The 17,167-nt window shown below is 44.7% G+C and overlaps 1 protein-coding gene across 5 annotated transcripts in view; it reads right to left on the minus strand.

The window, feature by feature from the left end:
* LOC149328642 (papilin-like) overlaps positions 1-17,167 on the minus strand; it is an 86,198-nt gene that overhangs the window by 39,367 nt on the left and 29,664 nt on the right. For 4 of the 5 annotated variants that reach the window (XM_089559557.1, XM_089559555.1, XM_089559558.1 and 1 more), the window contains exons 2-7: positions 13,687-13,872; positions 10,591-10,758; positions 9,302-9,466; positions 7,171-7,356; positions 6,115-6,294; positions 1,834-1,998 (exon numbers count right to left, since the gene is read on the minus strand). In XM_089559557.1, the coding sequence (XP_089415683.1) occupies positions 1,834-1,998; positions 6,115-6,294; positions 7,171-7,356; positions 9,302-9,466; positions 10,591-10,758; positions 13,687-13,872 (1,050 nt within the window). Of the gene's footprint in view, positions 1-1,833; positions 1,999-6,114; positions 6,295-7,170; positions 7,357-9,301; positions 9,467-10,590; positions 10,759-13,686; positions 13,873-17,167 lie in introns of those variants that run through there. The other variant, XM_089559560.1, reaches the window with a different exon arrangement.

Raw genomic sequence — 17,167 nt, forward strand, 5'->3', positions numbered from 1 at the left:
TTTGAGCGGTGAATCGAGGAAGAATGCCGTTTTCCCAATTATTTACTCGAATAGTGTTTCGAATCTAGCCTATGTATGTTTTCGGTTGCTTTCTTTTAGGAATGCCCGAGACAGTGAAAAGGACTACGTCATAACAAAATATGAATCATAAGATTTCATGTTGCATGTTAAATATTTAGCACACGTGAATGGCTGCTCCCTCCCCGACAAGGGCTCAGGAAATATTGCGATTGCTGAAAAAGTTGATCGTTCACGATTTGCTTTCATCTAGGCCTACTGGCGATCTTAATGCGTCCTGTGCGTTTTAAAAGAAATTTTGTCTGCTATAAAAGTTTTAATTCAAAAATTATCCATATTGATCATATCAGATACAATGTTACAGGCGATGTAAACCATTTAGCTGTAAACCCAATAGAACAGTTACATATGCAGCAAGTTTCGCGCAAGTCCTGTGTTTAGTCTTTCTTGTGTACGTCTTATTGCAGCGCTATTACCATTTCTGTCTCCGAACAGTTCCCGCCTGGCAGGAGAGTTGCTTGGTCTGTAGGTTTCAGTAACTACACCAGGCGCGTCGAGCCACAAAAGCCAGTGCCAGAGCTCACTTTAAGACACTAACTGAACCAGCCAGCCTTTTCAAAAGTTTCAACGCAGTTTGCAACAACATGCCTTCAATTCTGCTCTGTCTGTCGTATGCACGTCAAAAGTGCTACATGATGCTCTTTGATCCGAATAACATTGATTGTTAAACACCGAAGAATGTAATTCTTGGTGAAATGGGAAATAAACATATGCTTCTGCGCCAGACAAATACATGAAATAGACAGCAGAGACACTTAAGACTGCTTACGCACGGGAAGGCGAAACCCCATCCTCCCGTTCACTTTGCGAACGCAGTTACCGCGCGCTGCGGCTTTGTGTAACATGATGCCACGAAGCTGGCGATTTTGCTTGTACATGGCTCTACTCCACCGCCGCCACCGCGCCGCCGCATCCCTTCTGTTCTACGCGCTGATCCGCCTTAAGGGTACGACGTGATACCTAATGGGTTAAGGCCCATAAATGGAGAATTGGTGTTTCTTTACTTTACATTCATAGATCTCTGAGAGTACTCATACCACTCCTGGCGTAGTGGTGGAGCGATTAAGTGAGGCGCCACTGCCCTGAGATGGCAGGCGCTGCCGCCAGTTGAATTTGTCTGATCAAGGTTGCTCTTCCCGAGCAAGCTTGGGCGTCCAAAGAATAATTTAACCGCCACCTGTGTGGTTGCATAGAGAAAAAAAACTAAGGAGGGAGCGTTACGTCACGCGGCCCGCGTTCGCAAGGCGAGTGTTTATGAAGCCGTTTTCTCCCTAAGATTTCGCTCTCCCAGTCTGTCCTTTATGTTTTGATTTTGGTATGTTTCAGTGCACACGCACGCGCGGCTTGTGGCGCGGGACGTATACAACAAGGAGGTTGATCTACAATCAGTTTTCCGCACATATCCGCACATGCCCACGCGCAGCGGGGCGCTATCACGTGGCATGATCACGGAGTGACAAACTTTCTTATTTTTACTATACTTTTACTTGTTAAGACTAGGCTTCAAAGCTGTCGCCGGACACTCCCTGCTCAGTTTTTTTTCCTCCGTGCCTGGTTGCATGTGGACGTCATTTTGTTTGCGTACCATCGAGTGTCACAACACATACACATACACACGCGCGTGCGCGCGCGCGCGGATATTCGCACGGTTTTCACAGCGAGGACTTGTAAGTAGGTGCAATTCAGAGCCATTTTTTTCCCTTTCATTGCTTTGGCTGATAGACGAGAAGGTGGAGGAAGATTATGTGCACTTACGTCGTTCGCAGGCCTTGCGGCACTCCGGCATGCTGGGGAAGTTGTTACCGCGATTGTGGCAGCCGGATCTCTTCTCACACACTTTCGTGTCCGGGTTGTAGGAGTACACGCTGCGCTCCTTCTCGGAGCACGAATGGGGAAGAGGGGGTTGGCTGCACACATCACCTGCAGGAAAACAAGCAAGAAACAGCCCGTCAGGAAATGCACTGCGAGACACGAAACGAAATAATCTAAAACAGAGCTTACTAAGAAATGCGGCCGAGCTCATGAACGGGAGTACAGCCACAAAGGAATACGTTCGTCTTTGTGGTTTTCGCTACTACTCTTGCCATGATGTGCTATCAAGCCAGAGTAAACTTTGAACATAGCATGTGGGTAGGATGGGACCTCAATGTTTACTTTCTTTCGTTCTCCTATGGTGTGAAGATAGAGTGATTTCACGTGGTTGTTTCAGGAAACTGCGTGCGCAGTAGCCGGCTGCGCATCACTACGGCGTCCCTGATAGCCTTTTTGAAGTTAAACCCCCATAAACCAATAAACAATGCAGTAAATGTGTCTTAACAAAGTTGTGGGCTTACAGGGAAATATGTAATGAAATATTGTGAAACTTCCATCGGAGACACTTATTTCGATTTTTTTTCATTTTCCACACCTGGTTTAACAAAGGTAGCATTCACTGACGTCAGCACAGCCTCTTATATTCGAGTCGATCTGGTAGCATAAAAAATAATATGTAGTAATTAATCGGCCAATATTTATATGAAATAAGCCACCTGAGCAACACATTTAAACTAAACATGCTCTTAACGCATAATAACTGGTTTCACTGATTCCTTCACATCATACGACCACATACCACAAGCCATCACGCTTTACGGCTTCACTGGACACAAATGCTGCTGATACCGTACATCGGCCACCATTCTTTAATGCCGCTCGGATGTAGACTTTCAGTTTAATTTCTTTTTCTTTTTCTCATAAATTTCTTGTACTCCTCGTGAAATTCCCCTTTAACATCAATACTACTTTTGCCCCGGCTTTATTTGACGCTAGCTAGAGCTCCGGTCTTTACGTAGTTTCTGACATGCCCACCTCCGTAGCTTAAAAGACTAAGGCTTTAAAATATCTTAGATCTGAGACTCCTGTGTTAAGGTATGTTTTACAGCAGCTCGAATGCAGTTCATTGAGTGTGGGAGTGATGAATGAATGATTCACAGGTATTGGGAACTATTGTAAAGTGTTTCCTTTGTGATATCCGAAAATTAAAAGCGCTGTGAAATGTTGAATGTAAACTCAAACACTTCATCTTCCATTATACAGAGAAGTCGCCGAAATGAGGGCAGTTTAGGTGGCTATCAGACCTTCTATCATTGCAACTGGATTTTTTAATAACCGATGGTTCTTATTGTGTAAGCTGAACTCACACCATTCGTACCGTCCATAGAAATTATTTTTTTTACATTGAGGTGTTGCGCTTTATCACTCATGATTTAAATTTGAAATGTTGGAAAGGTTTGATGACTACTTTGATCTCTACCCCAAAAATGGTTGTATGCATTTTTATAGCACTCATTCGAGCAGCGTTTGAGAAAGAAAAATAACACAAAAACATAAGTTACGTGCTCTAAAATGTCCGCACAAAGAAACACTCGCTAGAGGACTGGTGCTGTCCTGCCTGTATAGTTACGTTAGTAACCTTAGTAACCGACCTACCACTGCCTACCTCAATGATTTCGCTATTCTGATGTACTCCAACCCAATTATTTATCGTACCTATCGAATTTTCACTATTATTTGCTGTAAAACCCCCAAACTACATATAACGGTAATTACTATTCACCGTCACTTTCATTATGAATTCCGTGGTTCCGGCTAAATACCGCCTGATTTTCGCCCCCCCCAAAAAATTCGCGGGTTGTTCTGCTCCTGAATAAAATTCTAGAAGAACCTGTAGCATCAAAAGGAGTAGAGTAGGAGCTTTACACCAGAAAGTATATATAAAAGGCGAGTGAATGCCTGTTAACGACCAATAACTCAAAATAAGGACTGTGTGCGTCTGCGCTAGTGGTCATGACGGCGTTTTCTACTCATATTGAGGTCGCTCGAAGTTTGCCGGTACACCTAATAAAAGTTGACGCTGGAGTGGCCGAAAAGAGGCTAGAATTGAAATTCCGTCAAACATCTGGTAACAGCAGGTTCCTCGTAGCTTCAAGCCTTACGCAGCTCGCAATAAATGGACACCGAAGATGTTTAGGTTTAGTGGGGTTTAACGTCCCAAAGCGACTGAGGCTATGAGAGACGCCGTAGTGAAGGGCTCCGGAAATTTCGACCACCTGGGGTTCTTTAACGTGCACTGACATCGCACAGCACACGGGCCTCTAGAATTTATCCTCCAAAGAAATTCAACCGCCGCGGCCGGGATCGAACCCGCGTCTTTCGGGTCAGCAGCCGAGCGCCGTAACCACTGAGCCACCGCGGCGGGGGGACACCGAAGAGAAAGTGATGTTGGCTTAAATCGGTAGAATGGCAGCTGCTGACGCAAAGAGTCTGCTCTTGCTGTAAGAAATGCTCTGGTGAAGTTGAAAATAACAAGATCTAAAATACAGGTATCGTCGCCACAGCCAAATCACCAAGGTTTCTGAGGCTGCCAACCGTGCATGCCTTTGAACACTGAAGTAACTTTTGTTAGAAACGTCTGGCGCACTTTTATCATGAAGTCGCCTCGAAAATAGCTTTTTGGGCTCTGTGCCCGATGTCAACTGCACTTTATAATCCTGTTAGCGCCCCACTGCAGCGTAGAAAGTTGGAAGCGCCATTCTCACTACCTGGAATCAGAAAATAACATGACGCTAAACGCCTCGTCTATCCTGTTATAGCAGAAATATCCGTATAACAGGCCTCCAAAGATATATGTTTACAGCGAAACTCGTAAAACATTGTATGGATGTGACGGCGAACCACTTACAGAACGGAGAAGAGCAGCATGGCTCCAGTGCTCGCCGATCTTCCTTAGATTAGTTATACTAGTTCGTGGCGCCACCGCAGTGTGCAATAAATTTCGTGAAAATCGCCAATACGCTCTGCCACTAGCGGCGTTCATTTACTTTCCTATCTGTCACTCAACCTTTTGCAACTGCTGGTCCGTCTAGGTAAACAGTAATGTTTACGTGATGACACTTCACTGTGCACCGAGTGGAATAAAATTGCTACTGCTCCAAAGCCACGGTCAAACGCTTGTGTCCAATGACCGGCAGAGATGTGATAGCGACTGCTGGGGTGGTATTCTCCCGGTGTCGCCTTTTGCGACATGTCGCATTCGCTCTTCGCTGATTGGCTCGAGCCGCGGTGACGGCGGCGTGACGACACGGACCCGCCTTCCTGCTACGTCATCGTGACGTCGCCCCAATTTACTACGCTTAGTCGAACAACGGAATGCGCTGAAGCGATTCGAGCGGGCGACGGGCTACCGTTCAACGTTACTAGAACCTACTCAGCGTACGAACGCAATCGGCAGTTGCGGCTTTTGCGCCCTTGGCGTGAAAACATGGCGACGTCCTTTCAAGCGAGAGCCGCCCGCTTCAGCCAATTCAGCAGTCCTTGCGATTCCGGTCGGCATGTTTACCGGCAACTACTGGTGTTGTTACTTTTCGCTATGACCTACCTTGCTTCGACGATAAAGTTTAAGCTGCAATTCAGCCTAGTTTTTTAGATACGCTCTCGATTCTGGAGCGCGCAAGCCTAATGGGACCTCCAGCTACACTGCTACCGTCTGCAACTGCCCGAAACGCAGCCGAAGCCTAGCAAAACCGTCCGGAACGAAAGAAAAATAGATTTGGAGCTTTTTCGCGGTGTTTTATAGACTTAAATGAAGTGAAGCGAGTTTATATTAAATTTGCAAATGTTTTTTTGAACATTAGACGGCATGTGATGGCAAATATTCTTGCTATAAAAGACACGAAACTACTGCTGCTAGTGAATCAGCAGTGGTAAATTGTCGTTTCTCGGAGTGAATGAATGCACCGCAGACGAAAGTGCCGGCGGCTTTTTCCGTTTCTTCGAGCATCTGTAAGCACTTTTTTAGGCCCCGCCCATATGCGACATGTCGCAAAAGGCGACACCGGCAGAATACCACCCCTGTTCAGAGTTTCAACATCTATGCATTATTTTTTGCAAGCACTCTTCTTAATGTAAGTGTGTATTCAAGTTAGTTACGATGGCGGAGCATCAATATTGTAGTGAGGCACAGAAAACTCAAAACGTTCAGTTCTGGACAGTACTTACGGCTTCTGCAAACTTCACTGCACAGCTGCCTTGAGGCGAACGAGTTGGCCCGCGCAAGGTGACAGGCGACACCCAGGCGGCATTCGCGGGTGTGCTTGTCGTAGTACCACGTGTGCTTTGACGGAGCGTAGTTGGCACAAACAGGGTCCTCGGCTGGTCTCGGAAAGTGGCAGAAGGACTCTGCAATGCGTGTACAAAAATTGGTAACGAGCAGTAGTTGAACGAGATGCATTTTGCTGGCTAAATGGCGTCGTCGCCATTTAGTACGCTTTGACCACAATCTCGCTACCTCTTACAGAAAGATATCGTTACCCGCGTAAGCCTGAGCCTAAAAAGACATGTGGCATACTCCGATGACGCCCTCGAAACATCCGATACACATGTGGTCAAGCGGTCAACTCGGACTTAATGTTCGTAAGTTCTGAACGGGCAGGCCTGAAGACGACACAGTAAGATATTGCTGTGGCTTTTTCGGACCGGACCGAGCTGCGAGCCCTTTTCCGAGATTATAAAGAAAAGGTTGCCTGTCAACATGGCCTGTCAACTGTGAGCGGCGTCCCTTATAGCATGAGTCGCTTAGCGACGAAAAACTCTATGAACGAAGCTGTCAACCTCCTCAGTGAAAACAATTTGTCCTTTCCGCCACCAACGCTAGGAACGCAATTAAAAAAAAACATTGATAACAATTAGAATATTGACAGTTTGAATATTGTAAAACTGTAAAACACTTGTACAAAAATATTGAAGGTATTGGTGAATTTTTTCGTTATGTAGCAAAACCTTTCTTTTATATTGTTTCCATCGCTCGCATCAAGCCGTTTAGACTGCCATAAGAAACCAATGGGGAACGGTTTTGGGGATAGCAGAAATGTTAATAAAAAAATAACCCAAGACTGCCGTCGAGTTCTCTGTGGATATATTCATTGCTATAGTTAAATCTTACACTATATGAAAAAATTCCGTTCATAAACGATTTCCTGCTCAAAAATGCTTTTTTCCAGAACGTCTTGATATGTATATTCTGTCATCTGGTATAGTTCACACTTTTTTGCTTACCAGACGGGCATGTCTTTTCGCAGACGCTCCTCTTGACGAAGCTGTTGCCGGCCTTAGGGCAGACGAACCGTCGTTCACACCTCTTCGTGTCCAGATTGTAGACCCACCTCTCCATAAGCCGCCCACAGCCATGCGTAGGAGGGAAGGAGTAGCACACGGGACTGGGCGGCGCAACCGGCGAAACTCCTGTGGTGACATATCAACACAGCCGTTCGTTTGTGGAAAGAACTTTTCATTGGTGATGGCCGTGGCTACTTAAGACTCTGGCTCTCGATTCACTTTAATGTAGAGCAAACAAAAGAACAATAGACTTTCGTCAGACCTAAACTTGAATATGCCAATTCTGTCTGGGATCCCCATCAGACTAGCCTAATTAATACCATTGAGTCAGTTCAGAATCGTGCCGGCAGGTTCATATCATCTGACTACTCCTATCGTACCAGCATCTAAGGGCTGAAAACACGATTGCACTTACCTACACTGGTCACCCGTCATAACGCAGCACGTCTCTGCTTATTTCTCAAATTCTTTCCCAACATTCCAGAAGCCAACCGATTAATTCCACGTGTGCATCGCATTTCCCGCCATAACCACCCGAACGGTGTTTACTCTGAACGTGCACATACTACAACATTCCAGCAATCGTTCTTCTTAAAGACTGCCCGTGACTGGAATGACCTCTCTGCTGAAGTTTCCACCATCATGAGTCTTCGACCGTTCAAGACCACCATCGAAGAAGCCTATTCATCAATGTAATTTTTTACCATTTTGTATTAATGTATAATATTTTTGCCATGTTGTCTCCACTCCTCATGTCATGTCCCGAAAGAGACCTTTGAGGAAAAATAAATAAATAAATAAATAAATATAGCAGCAGAGGTGGGCGAGAAGCTCCTGGCTCTTTTGCATTATTGGCAAAAATACAGCATGAGAAGGAGAGCTGGCTCTCCACTCTTAATTTAATTGCCCGCATGCAGAAAGTACATCTGTTTAAACTCCTCTTGCCTCTGAGACATTGAGGCCGTCTCTTTTTATACGCTGCCGCTCGCTACTCCTCTCCAGTGCCAATTGGATAACATCTTTCACATGACACCCATCGCTACTCATTTCAAGATATTTTTTTCTTAGACGCACGGCACCACATTGAAAGCTCGAATGGCTGCATGCGTGTGAATTGCGAGGCGTCTAGAAATAGTGCCATTTTACGTGACAGGTAACACTTAAGTGCTAGAAAGTACAGATCCGTCGGACAGGTGCCCAAGCAAATAAATTGGAACGGTGTTGAATTTGAGGAAGTTCTTCAGCATAAAAAGAGCGCATGCACTGAATTCGGTGCTATGCATTTTAAAGTAAACCGCAAGATAGGTTCTATGGCTTCAAAGCAAAAACCTCTTCAAATTTTCGCAACGAAGCGCGAAGGATCTACATGTCCGTATCTTTGCAGATCATGGTGCTCCATGAAATTGCACCAGGAGCACTCTGCCAGGCACCACCAAATGAAAACAGAGGTGCAGGGGACGAGGCGACAGAAAAATAGGAACTTGCGTTATTTCCCTTAGGCACTTTCGGCTGCGAATGTTGCGTATACCGCGGCATTTGGTTTGACTGCGCTCCGATTTTGCGGCACAACCTCAATTTCTGAGAGGCATGGAATTGGCGACAGTTCTCTAGGTGCTCCTCGAGGAGCTTGTTTAAATCTGCTCCTGTTAAAACAACTTTCACATATTTAGTAGCTGTCCGAGAAATTGTTAGGTAATGAACAGAATTAATTCCAGCAGTTATTTTATGTCCCGTGATCAGTCATTTTCCTTTAGTTTTACATCAGTTTACCTAATTCCACAAATGTGTGCTGTTTGAAATGTTCTCAAGATAACGCAGGTTCTAAGGTCACCTCCAGCTTAGGAAAAAAACTCTGCCTCAAAATTTGTTACAAACTTTGTACGCTCCTCCTTTATCGTCAGAATAGTGCGAACATGGAGTTCTCGGCTAAATAAATGAAATCGCCTTTATGTATGAAGCGTTCCATACAAATCAGCCTTCCATAGTTCCACAGGAAGGCACAAGCATCTAAGCCGCCAGTATACTCCAACGCACAAGCAGAAATGAACTTCTGGCTTAGAACGGCACTCACGTCTAACGCAAACCCTGTGGCATTCTTGTCGACTCGGGAAATTGTTCCCCCTGTTGTGGCAGTTGACGTCTTTGAGACACTGGCCAGAGGTTGGGTCGTAGTACCAAACGGTCCTTTGCCCGCTTGCGCAAAGTTCCAGTGGCCTCGGTGCATCGCACACGTCAACTGAAGGAAGAAACAAAAAGAACAACAGTTATATTTAGAGCAGTCGCCGAGTTCAGCGAATTATTTTTTTGTTTCACCTGAGTACCCCAGTTCCGAGCACGAATGATTAACGGCGGTGTGTAGTCAAACATTAACTGTATAAAAAGTCAGTACTAAAAAAGAACTGCTTCCCTTGTTCGTTCTGATACTGTTCTTTGTGGGTCCTGAGAGAAAGTGATATAAAAAGAAGCAAAACTAATCTCTGAAAGCCTGAACGTTTTGCCACAAGCGGCCAATTCATAGGAAAGATAAAGTAGGTGATGCTGTTGGCGTCACCGCTAATCCATTTCCCTATAAGATGAATTTTTGTTTGCCAGCATGACCGTCTGCTGTTACTCCCCTTTTCTTTGAATAGTTTCGAATTCGCATCATCAATTCAGAGATAGTTTCCTAGGCAATGTCCTCAGCATGAAGGTACGGGGTGACAGCAATTGTTCTCACAATGTTTTCAAACATTTTCAAAGCGCATGGACACCATGGACGTCCGTATTGTGTTAGCGCTTTGAAATATGTCGTACCTGCACCGCCGCCGCTGTGGCTCAGTGGTTACGGCGCTTGGCTGCTGAACCGAAAGACGCGGGCTCGATTCCGGCCGCGTTGGTTGTATTTCGATGTAGGCGAAATTCTAGATGCCCGTGTACTGTGCGATTTGAGTACGCGATAAAGAACCCCAGGTGTTAGAAATTTCCGGATCCCTTCACTACGGCGTCTCTCATAACCTGAGTCGCTTTGGGACGTTAAATCCCATAAGCTTAACCAAACCATACTTGCACCAACAAGCCCCATCCGCCATACTTCTGAGCTTTCGCAATTCAACGAGTGTTCCTATCGGGGTGCATTTTATGTTAGTGCTAATAGCCTTCATTGCAGAACAGGCGCTCACTATTTCAAGAAGACATTGATAAACACAGTAATGAAGTATCACCAATTTTATAAGCATTTCTGCGACCAAGGCGTGGCCGAGAGTGGTAAGAATGCTGTCGGCGGAAACGTGAATTGAAAAACTTTCATTTTTTTAGAGGCAACAAAAAAAAAAACATTTGCAACTGTGAGAGGTGCAGCATTGGAAAAGGGTAATTTCTCACCAGCTCTGCACTTGGAGACGCAGTCTGATCTCGTGACGAAGGCATTGCCTCCAATCACACAGTTGGCCGATTTTTTGCAGCGATGAGTTTTTGCGTCGAAGAACCATTGGCTCTGCGTGGTGGTATTGGAGCAGTGCTGTTCAACTTTCGGGAAGAGGCAGAAAGAATCTAATGCAAGAAGAAAAATGTGGCATTGAAGAAGATTAGATCGACAGTCAACAGTCGGAAACTGCTTCATTGATGAGAACTATTTTTTTTCTGTGTTCAGTATTCACACTTCTAGGTCGATGTGCACAGAATGATCTAATTTTGATTAGGCTACATGTTGGCCTAACGGATGCTATGGCACTGCTTCATAAAATGAGAAAGTGGCTGAAAGCAGCAGCGGTGAACGCCGTAGAGACATCAACTTCCATAGTGGGTTGCGACAGACTCGGGGTAACAGAGTTAATCAAGTGAAATATGATTTATTCTTGCGTGAGCAATTATATGTGCGTTAAATTTGGGCATAGTGCATACCCTCTCAATGCATTTATGTCCACGGTACCTCACTGATTGCCGGTATGAGAGAGATCGAATATTTGCATTAAATAATGCACATAACTAATGCCTGCCTAATAAAGAAAAGTATTAGTCATTATACGATTAAGCATTGTCGATGGGAAGCCTCCTATTTCTCAAGTCGTGTGCTGGCCACATAGGAACGATTTTTCTACGGTATTTTGTTAAGGAATTGCACGCTTGTACCATACTAAAGCCGCAATGCTAAACTGGCTAATGACCGGGAACGTCAGTTATTGATAAGCTCTCTCGGTAATTCATTCTAGATTTACTTCTGGTGTGACCATGCTACATCTGTCACAAGTATGGTAGAATTCTCTAGTCTTATGATCGAGCTAATCAGGCTGTCAAGCTGCCTAATTAATCGTGAAGCCTTTTCCTCCAGTAACGTTGGAATCGGCGGCATAAACAAACGTTTACAAGAAAAACGTTTATTCATTTCAGTGTCAAAATATAATAGGACTCACAGTGGTGGGACAGTGTGCAAAATTTTGAAACTCAGGAGCTCAGCGGCACATCTACAGTGTGAATAAAGGCTTATAGCGCTGTGGAATTGAGTGCTTCCGAGAGGGGACCTGAAATTTGCGACGTAAAGATGCATTTTTATACTTGCTACACACACTACCAAACCCGAAGAATCCGAGCTTGACAAAGGCTGTACAATGGCGTCATCATTAACAATGACGCCATATGAAAATTGAAGCAGTATAGACGTGAACTGCCTCATCACGGTTTATTTTTTTTTCAGGTCATGGAAAATATCCAATTTCAGTCGGGTGCTTCCGCTCGGCGATTGGCTCTCCCCCTTCTTCAGCGAGTCTAGCAAGGTACTTGGGCGATATTCAGAGCGTAAAAAAAGCTTAAGGGTCTGGTAAGTACCAAACATCATCATACTACAATGAGATATGTGCGTGGAGCACATTCCGGGAACGCAGAAAGAATGTCCCCCGCCTCTCCCCCTCCCCTGTCGCGATGCCCCCGCAAATGCAAGATGATAATTGTATTATTGAATTCGTACAAGCCGTGGACGCAGAGAACAAACTTTCGTGTTTCTTGCGCAATTTCGGAGATTACAAGTGAACACGAGTATGCATTTACATTGCGTTCATGCCTAAAGCGCGTCTACATTACCGTACGATCGTAATTTTACGCAGGGGAAGTACCTGAGCTAGCTAACTTAGGCCCCGCGCTCACCGTCTAGGTAAGCGTAGCAGGTTTTTTATTACTATTAGAGTAGATAGATTGTATAAGTTTTATAAGTTACTGCTGTGTACTAAGATAATATGCGTCCACACAGAGTGGCACTATAATATACAGTGCATGAATAGCTTTCGCAAAGACTCAGAATTTACACCATCTCTGAACTTTGCACAGGCTTGAGCTTGGCCTTGCCATCCGCATTTTATGTAAGCCAAGCGGAGTAAGAAACAAGATCTTGCTGTAATGATTCTGCCTTGCGTAAAACATCCATATGTCTTTCAAATAACTGGAACTATTGCTTAGCAGTTTGGTGCAGAATCTGTGTCTGGTTTTCACACATAAACATCCCTTATTCGGCAAATTGCAGTGTCGCTTCCTATTTTTTGCGGTAATTTCATCACTTGACGACAAATAATACATCCCCAAGAATTCGTGCTTATGGTGAGATAGAGGGCGGCAGGATGCCAGCGCCCGTAAAGCACGTGAGGTGCACGACAACAAGATCGCGTCTACTATGAGCGGCTTCCACCACGTGCCGCGTGACCCTGAATAATGAAATAACTCCGGAATTGACACTGAACGTACCATGATGATTTTCTGCTGCAGTTGGAAACACTCCGCAAGCGCGCGGGAATCATTTTATAGTTCTTATTCCGCAGTGGTTCGGAAGAGTTGGCCATCGTATTCAACGTGTTCGAGCAGAACTGGCGCAGAATACGGAGCGAAGCACAGTGGCCGAGCACTGCGGTACGTGACACCCATAAATTGACTTTGACGGAACCATTATGATGCAGACCTGGAGAAACCAGCGCAGGCAGCCACTGATTGAGTCATAGCACACTCAAGAGAGGCGGGGAATGGTAACCGCTCTCAAGGAACACTTCCCTCTTTGTACGTCCACGTTTTGCGTTCTGTGACCCGGCGGTTGTCTGAACTTGCGCTTGAACAGCTAAATGCCACTCGCCCGTAGTCATGCGTGATGTAGGAACGGAGGAGGTGCTGAAAGGTCGTGTTTCTCAAGTTGGTGTTTTTTGCTCAGTTAAATGAAATTTGCTTTCCCAACCAGACATCCCGCAGCTGAATGCTTTCGTTTGACCACTGTGAGAATATGTTGTAATTTCTCGTTTAATCAGTATTTTCTCACAAATAAAAGTTGAAACTTTCGCTTTCACTTTCCAAGTCTCCACTCCTACATGCCCACACATGGCACTTGTTTGTTACTGAGCTATTGCGCATGCTCGGGAGCACATAGATGAACACCAATGTTTTTTGCATAAATACAGTTCGTGTCTTTCAAAAGCTGCTACCCGTCTAAACAGTGTAACTTTCACTCACACGCTGGGCAAGCGTACTCGCAGTCCTCCCTGCTGTGAAAGTTGTTTCGATCTTCGGCGCAGGTCTGACTCCTCAGGCAAGACTTGGTGAGCATGTCGAAGTGCCACCTCTGTCCTGCCTTTGCCACCCGGCAGGGGTGGTAGCCCACCGCGTCATAGCAGCTCGTCTGAGGATTCTTAGGTCCCCCTGCGAAAGTGGAAAGCAAAAGAAAGGGTACCTGGTAAGATATATTGTCTCTTTCTTAGCGACACGTCGACGGAAACAACCGAGAGTAAAGTACCTTGAACTAGGGTTTTATCCGTCACTGAATTTGCTTTTTTCGTTTGCCCTCCGTTAGCACGGAGTGCAATACTATGCTTCGAGTCACTCGTGCGAACCAGAAAGAGCGTGCATGAAACTACGTTCTTTTATTTTCTTGATCGTAAATCGCTCTTCGCACACCCGCTGCGTTGTTGTCGATGCCTTCCTTGGAGCTTTTCCAAAACCAGCGCAGACACAAAGGATGGTGACTCAGCGCTCAGATCGGCGCTGACTAGCCTTTAGTTTTTCACCTACCCAACATTTCAAGACGTACGCTGAATTTTTTCGCAGCCATTTCACCTCTGAGGAAATAAATTTGCTACATCAGACTTAAAATGCAGTACCTCCAGCACGAGAATCGATAAATTATTAGAATATGATTTATGTTGCGCAGGTGACCAGCAGAACTTTGACCAATTTCGCCCATATGAAGTGGTTTTTGTAAAGACAAAAAGGCATCCAATCTGCTGAATAATGGCCTGAGGGGCGAGTTCGTGCATGGTGAAATCAAAGGCGCCGCAACATGGACACAAACAAGAAAGGGACGCAACATGCGCACTCTTATAATTAAAATAAACATTTATTTTCGTACAGCTGTCATTATCACAACTTTGTAGTGATGATGTGTATGTAGGGACACTATTACTGCTTTTTTTTTGTGGTGCTTGACATGGGGAGCGAAGTCTAATTTTAGGGGGACACTGCGGCCTTTTCTGTGCTTGCTACCATTGCTGCGCAGACCATGCCATTGCGGGGAAATCTGTTTCCATTCCGGTGCATTTCTTCGGGTTCTGACCAGGGTAAAAATAAAACATATCTTTTTCGTGGTTGGCCAGTGCCGACTTAGATCTCAGGCTCAGTAAACAATATTCATTTCCGAGGCGATCTCAAAGTAACTTCTCGCGTTGTCGAAATTACGAAGGAAATATAACGAGCGCAAAATATCACAAGGCGGCTGATCCAACAATTTCAGGAGCCTGTAGCAACCAAAACTGCTGAATATCGCACACCACGCTTGGTGCGCAGTGGTGGAGATTAATGAAACACAGTAATGCGGCAGATCTCTGCGATGTGAAAAACAAGAGGTTGCTGAATACCACAAACCATGCTCGGTGCAAGGCGGTAGAAAGTAATGGAACAGAACAGTGCAGCGCGTCTCTGTGGCGTGACAAAGAGATTTCTGAACACCGCCAACCATACTCAGTACCAGTGGTAGACAGTAATGGAACAGCATAGTGCAGAAGATCTCTATGACGTGACAAGCGAGAGTGTTGAATACCGCCAGCCATGCTCGCTACACATTGGCAGAGAGTAATGGAACACCATAGTCTAGCGGATCTCTTTGACATGACAAACAAGACTTTGGTAAATACCGCAAACCATGCTCGGTACAAGGTTGTAGAGGATAATAGAACAGTATAGTGCAGTGGGTCTCTGCGATGTGAAGAACAAGAGTTTGCTGAATACCGCCAACCAAGCTCGGTACACGGTTGTTGAGGGTAATAGAGCACTGTAATGCAGTGGGTCTCTGCGATGTGAAAAACAAGAGTTTGCTGAATACCCCGAACCATGCTCGGTACACGGTGGTAGAGAGTAATGGAACACCATAGTGCAGTGGATCTTTGCGACGAGACCAGCGGCAGAGGTGGGTGGGTGAATCAGTACTGGAAATATGTGGCTTGAGCCCCAAACCTTGTTACATGTTTTATGGACGCGTAAACAGGCCACTGAAATTTCTTGCAGGTGCGTACTCCATACATGAAGAGCGCGGTACTTTACGAAGACGCAGACAACATACAGGACGTATACACCACCTCTGTACTCGCGAAAAAAATGCTGAGCTTGAAGCAAAGGCTGGCGATCCTTGTTTACGCGTCTTGTCTGGCAATCTCTACACCTTAACAGGGTGTTTGTTCTGCGTTGGTGGGCGTGTTGTACTCTACAATATGCATCCTGTAGTTGTAGGCAGGCTTGCAGGCACAGTATAGTCATGAACGTCATCAAATTTTTGTGCCGTATACTTAAGCCGATTAACTAAGCACTTTAACCGAATAACCGTGCTAGATACAAGTGTGAGTTAGAAAGATAGCACTTTCTTGATGCATTAACCGCCACGTCTAAAATTCTCGGTCAAACATTTTGCAACTTGGAAATTTCATTATACTCCTAGGTAAATATTTACTGCAATGGTCGACTCTTCTGATATGTAGCAAAATCTTTTTTTTAGTGTTTTCCTCGATGGCATAGAAAAGTTAACACTGCCATAGAAAACCGATGGGAAACGTTTCTACGACAGGAAAGGTGGTATTTTATTTGTTTGTTTATTCAGAATACCCTCAATGCTCCTCAGAGGGTATTACATGAGGTGTAAAACACAAATAGATAATAGGGAATACAAAAGGCCAACAGAAATGCGGATACACTAAAAAATAAAAGTGCCCAGCCTATGCACAAAAGTAAATAAAAGTAGACATTTCCGAAAGGATTAAAAATAAGCAGAAAGAACGGGAAAAATGCATGAAATGATATGCAAAAGTGCAAAATAAAAATACAAATGAGGACAGCCATCACAAACGTCAAGAAGAAATATTATACATCAACCGCTCGACAGTATTAGGGCGTATTACAAGCATGAGCAGATGGTTTGAAAAAAAAAATATATTGAAATCTAGGTGGCCACGGATCAACAATAAACCTTCGGAATTTCGATAAATTAGTTTCGGTTGCAATGTGTGACGGAAACTCGTTCATACCTTTGATAGTGTGGAGAATGATTGATCTCGCAAAATAATAATTATGAAAGATCACGTGTTTAACTTTGCTTATATGGTCATGACACGGAAAAATGGCGGTCAAGGGCTCAAAAAAGTCCTCGCAATGATGTGGATGATGATAAAAGTTAAGAACAAGTGTTGAGTGCGGGCTATCTTGGGGCGGTTCACTGTCTTCAAACTGAGCGCGGTTCTTTAGTTGTGTTACTTTTCAGTGGCGCGAAAAATCAGAGAATATGAAACGCACAGCGCTGTTTTCCAAGGTTTCGCCGTTATTAATTAAGTACGATGGGTCAGGATTCCAATTAGCTGACGCAAAATCAAGTTTCAGATGTATTAGCGTTATGTATGGAAACAAAAATCGGACCACCGTCTTATGATATACGGATATATTGATTGTCATAGTTAAA

The sequence above is a fragment of the Amblyomma mixtum genome, chromosome 9, assembly GCF_055824585.1.
Source record: "Amblyomma mixtum isolate Tamu chromosome 9, ASM5582458v1, whole genome shotgun sequence".
Lineage (NCBI taxonomy): Eukaryota > Metazoa > Arthropoda > Arachnida > Ixodida > Ixodidae > Amblyomma > Amblyomma mixtum.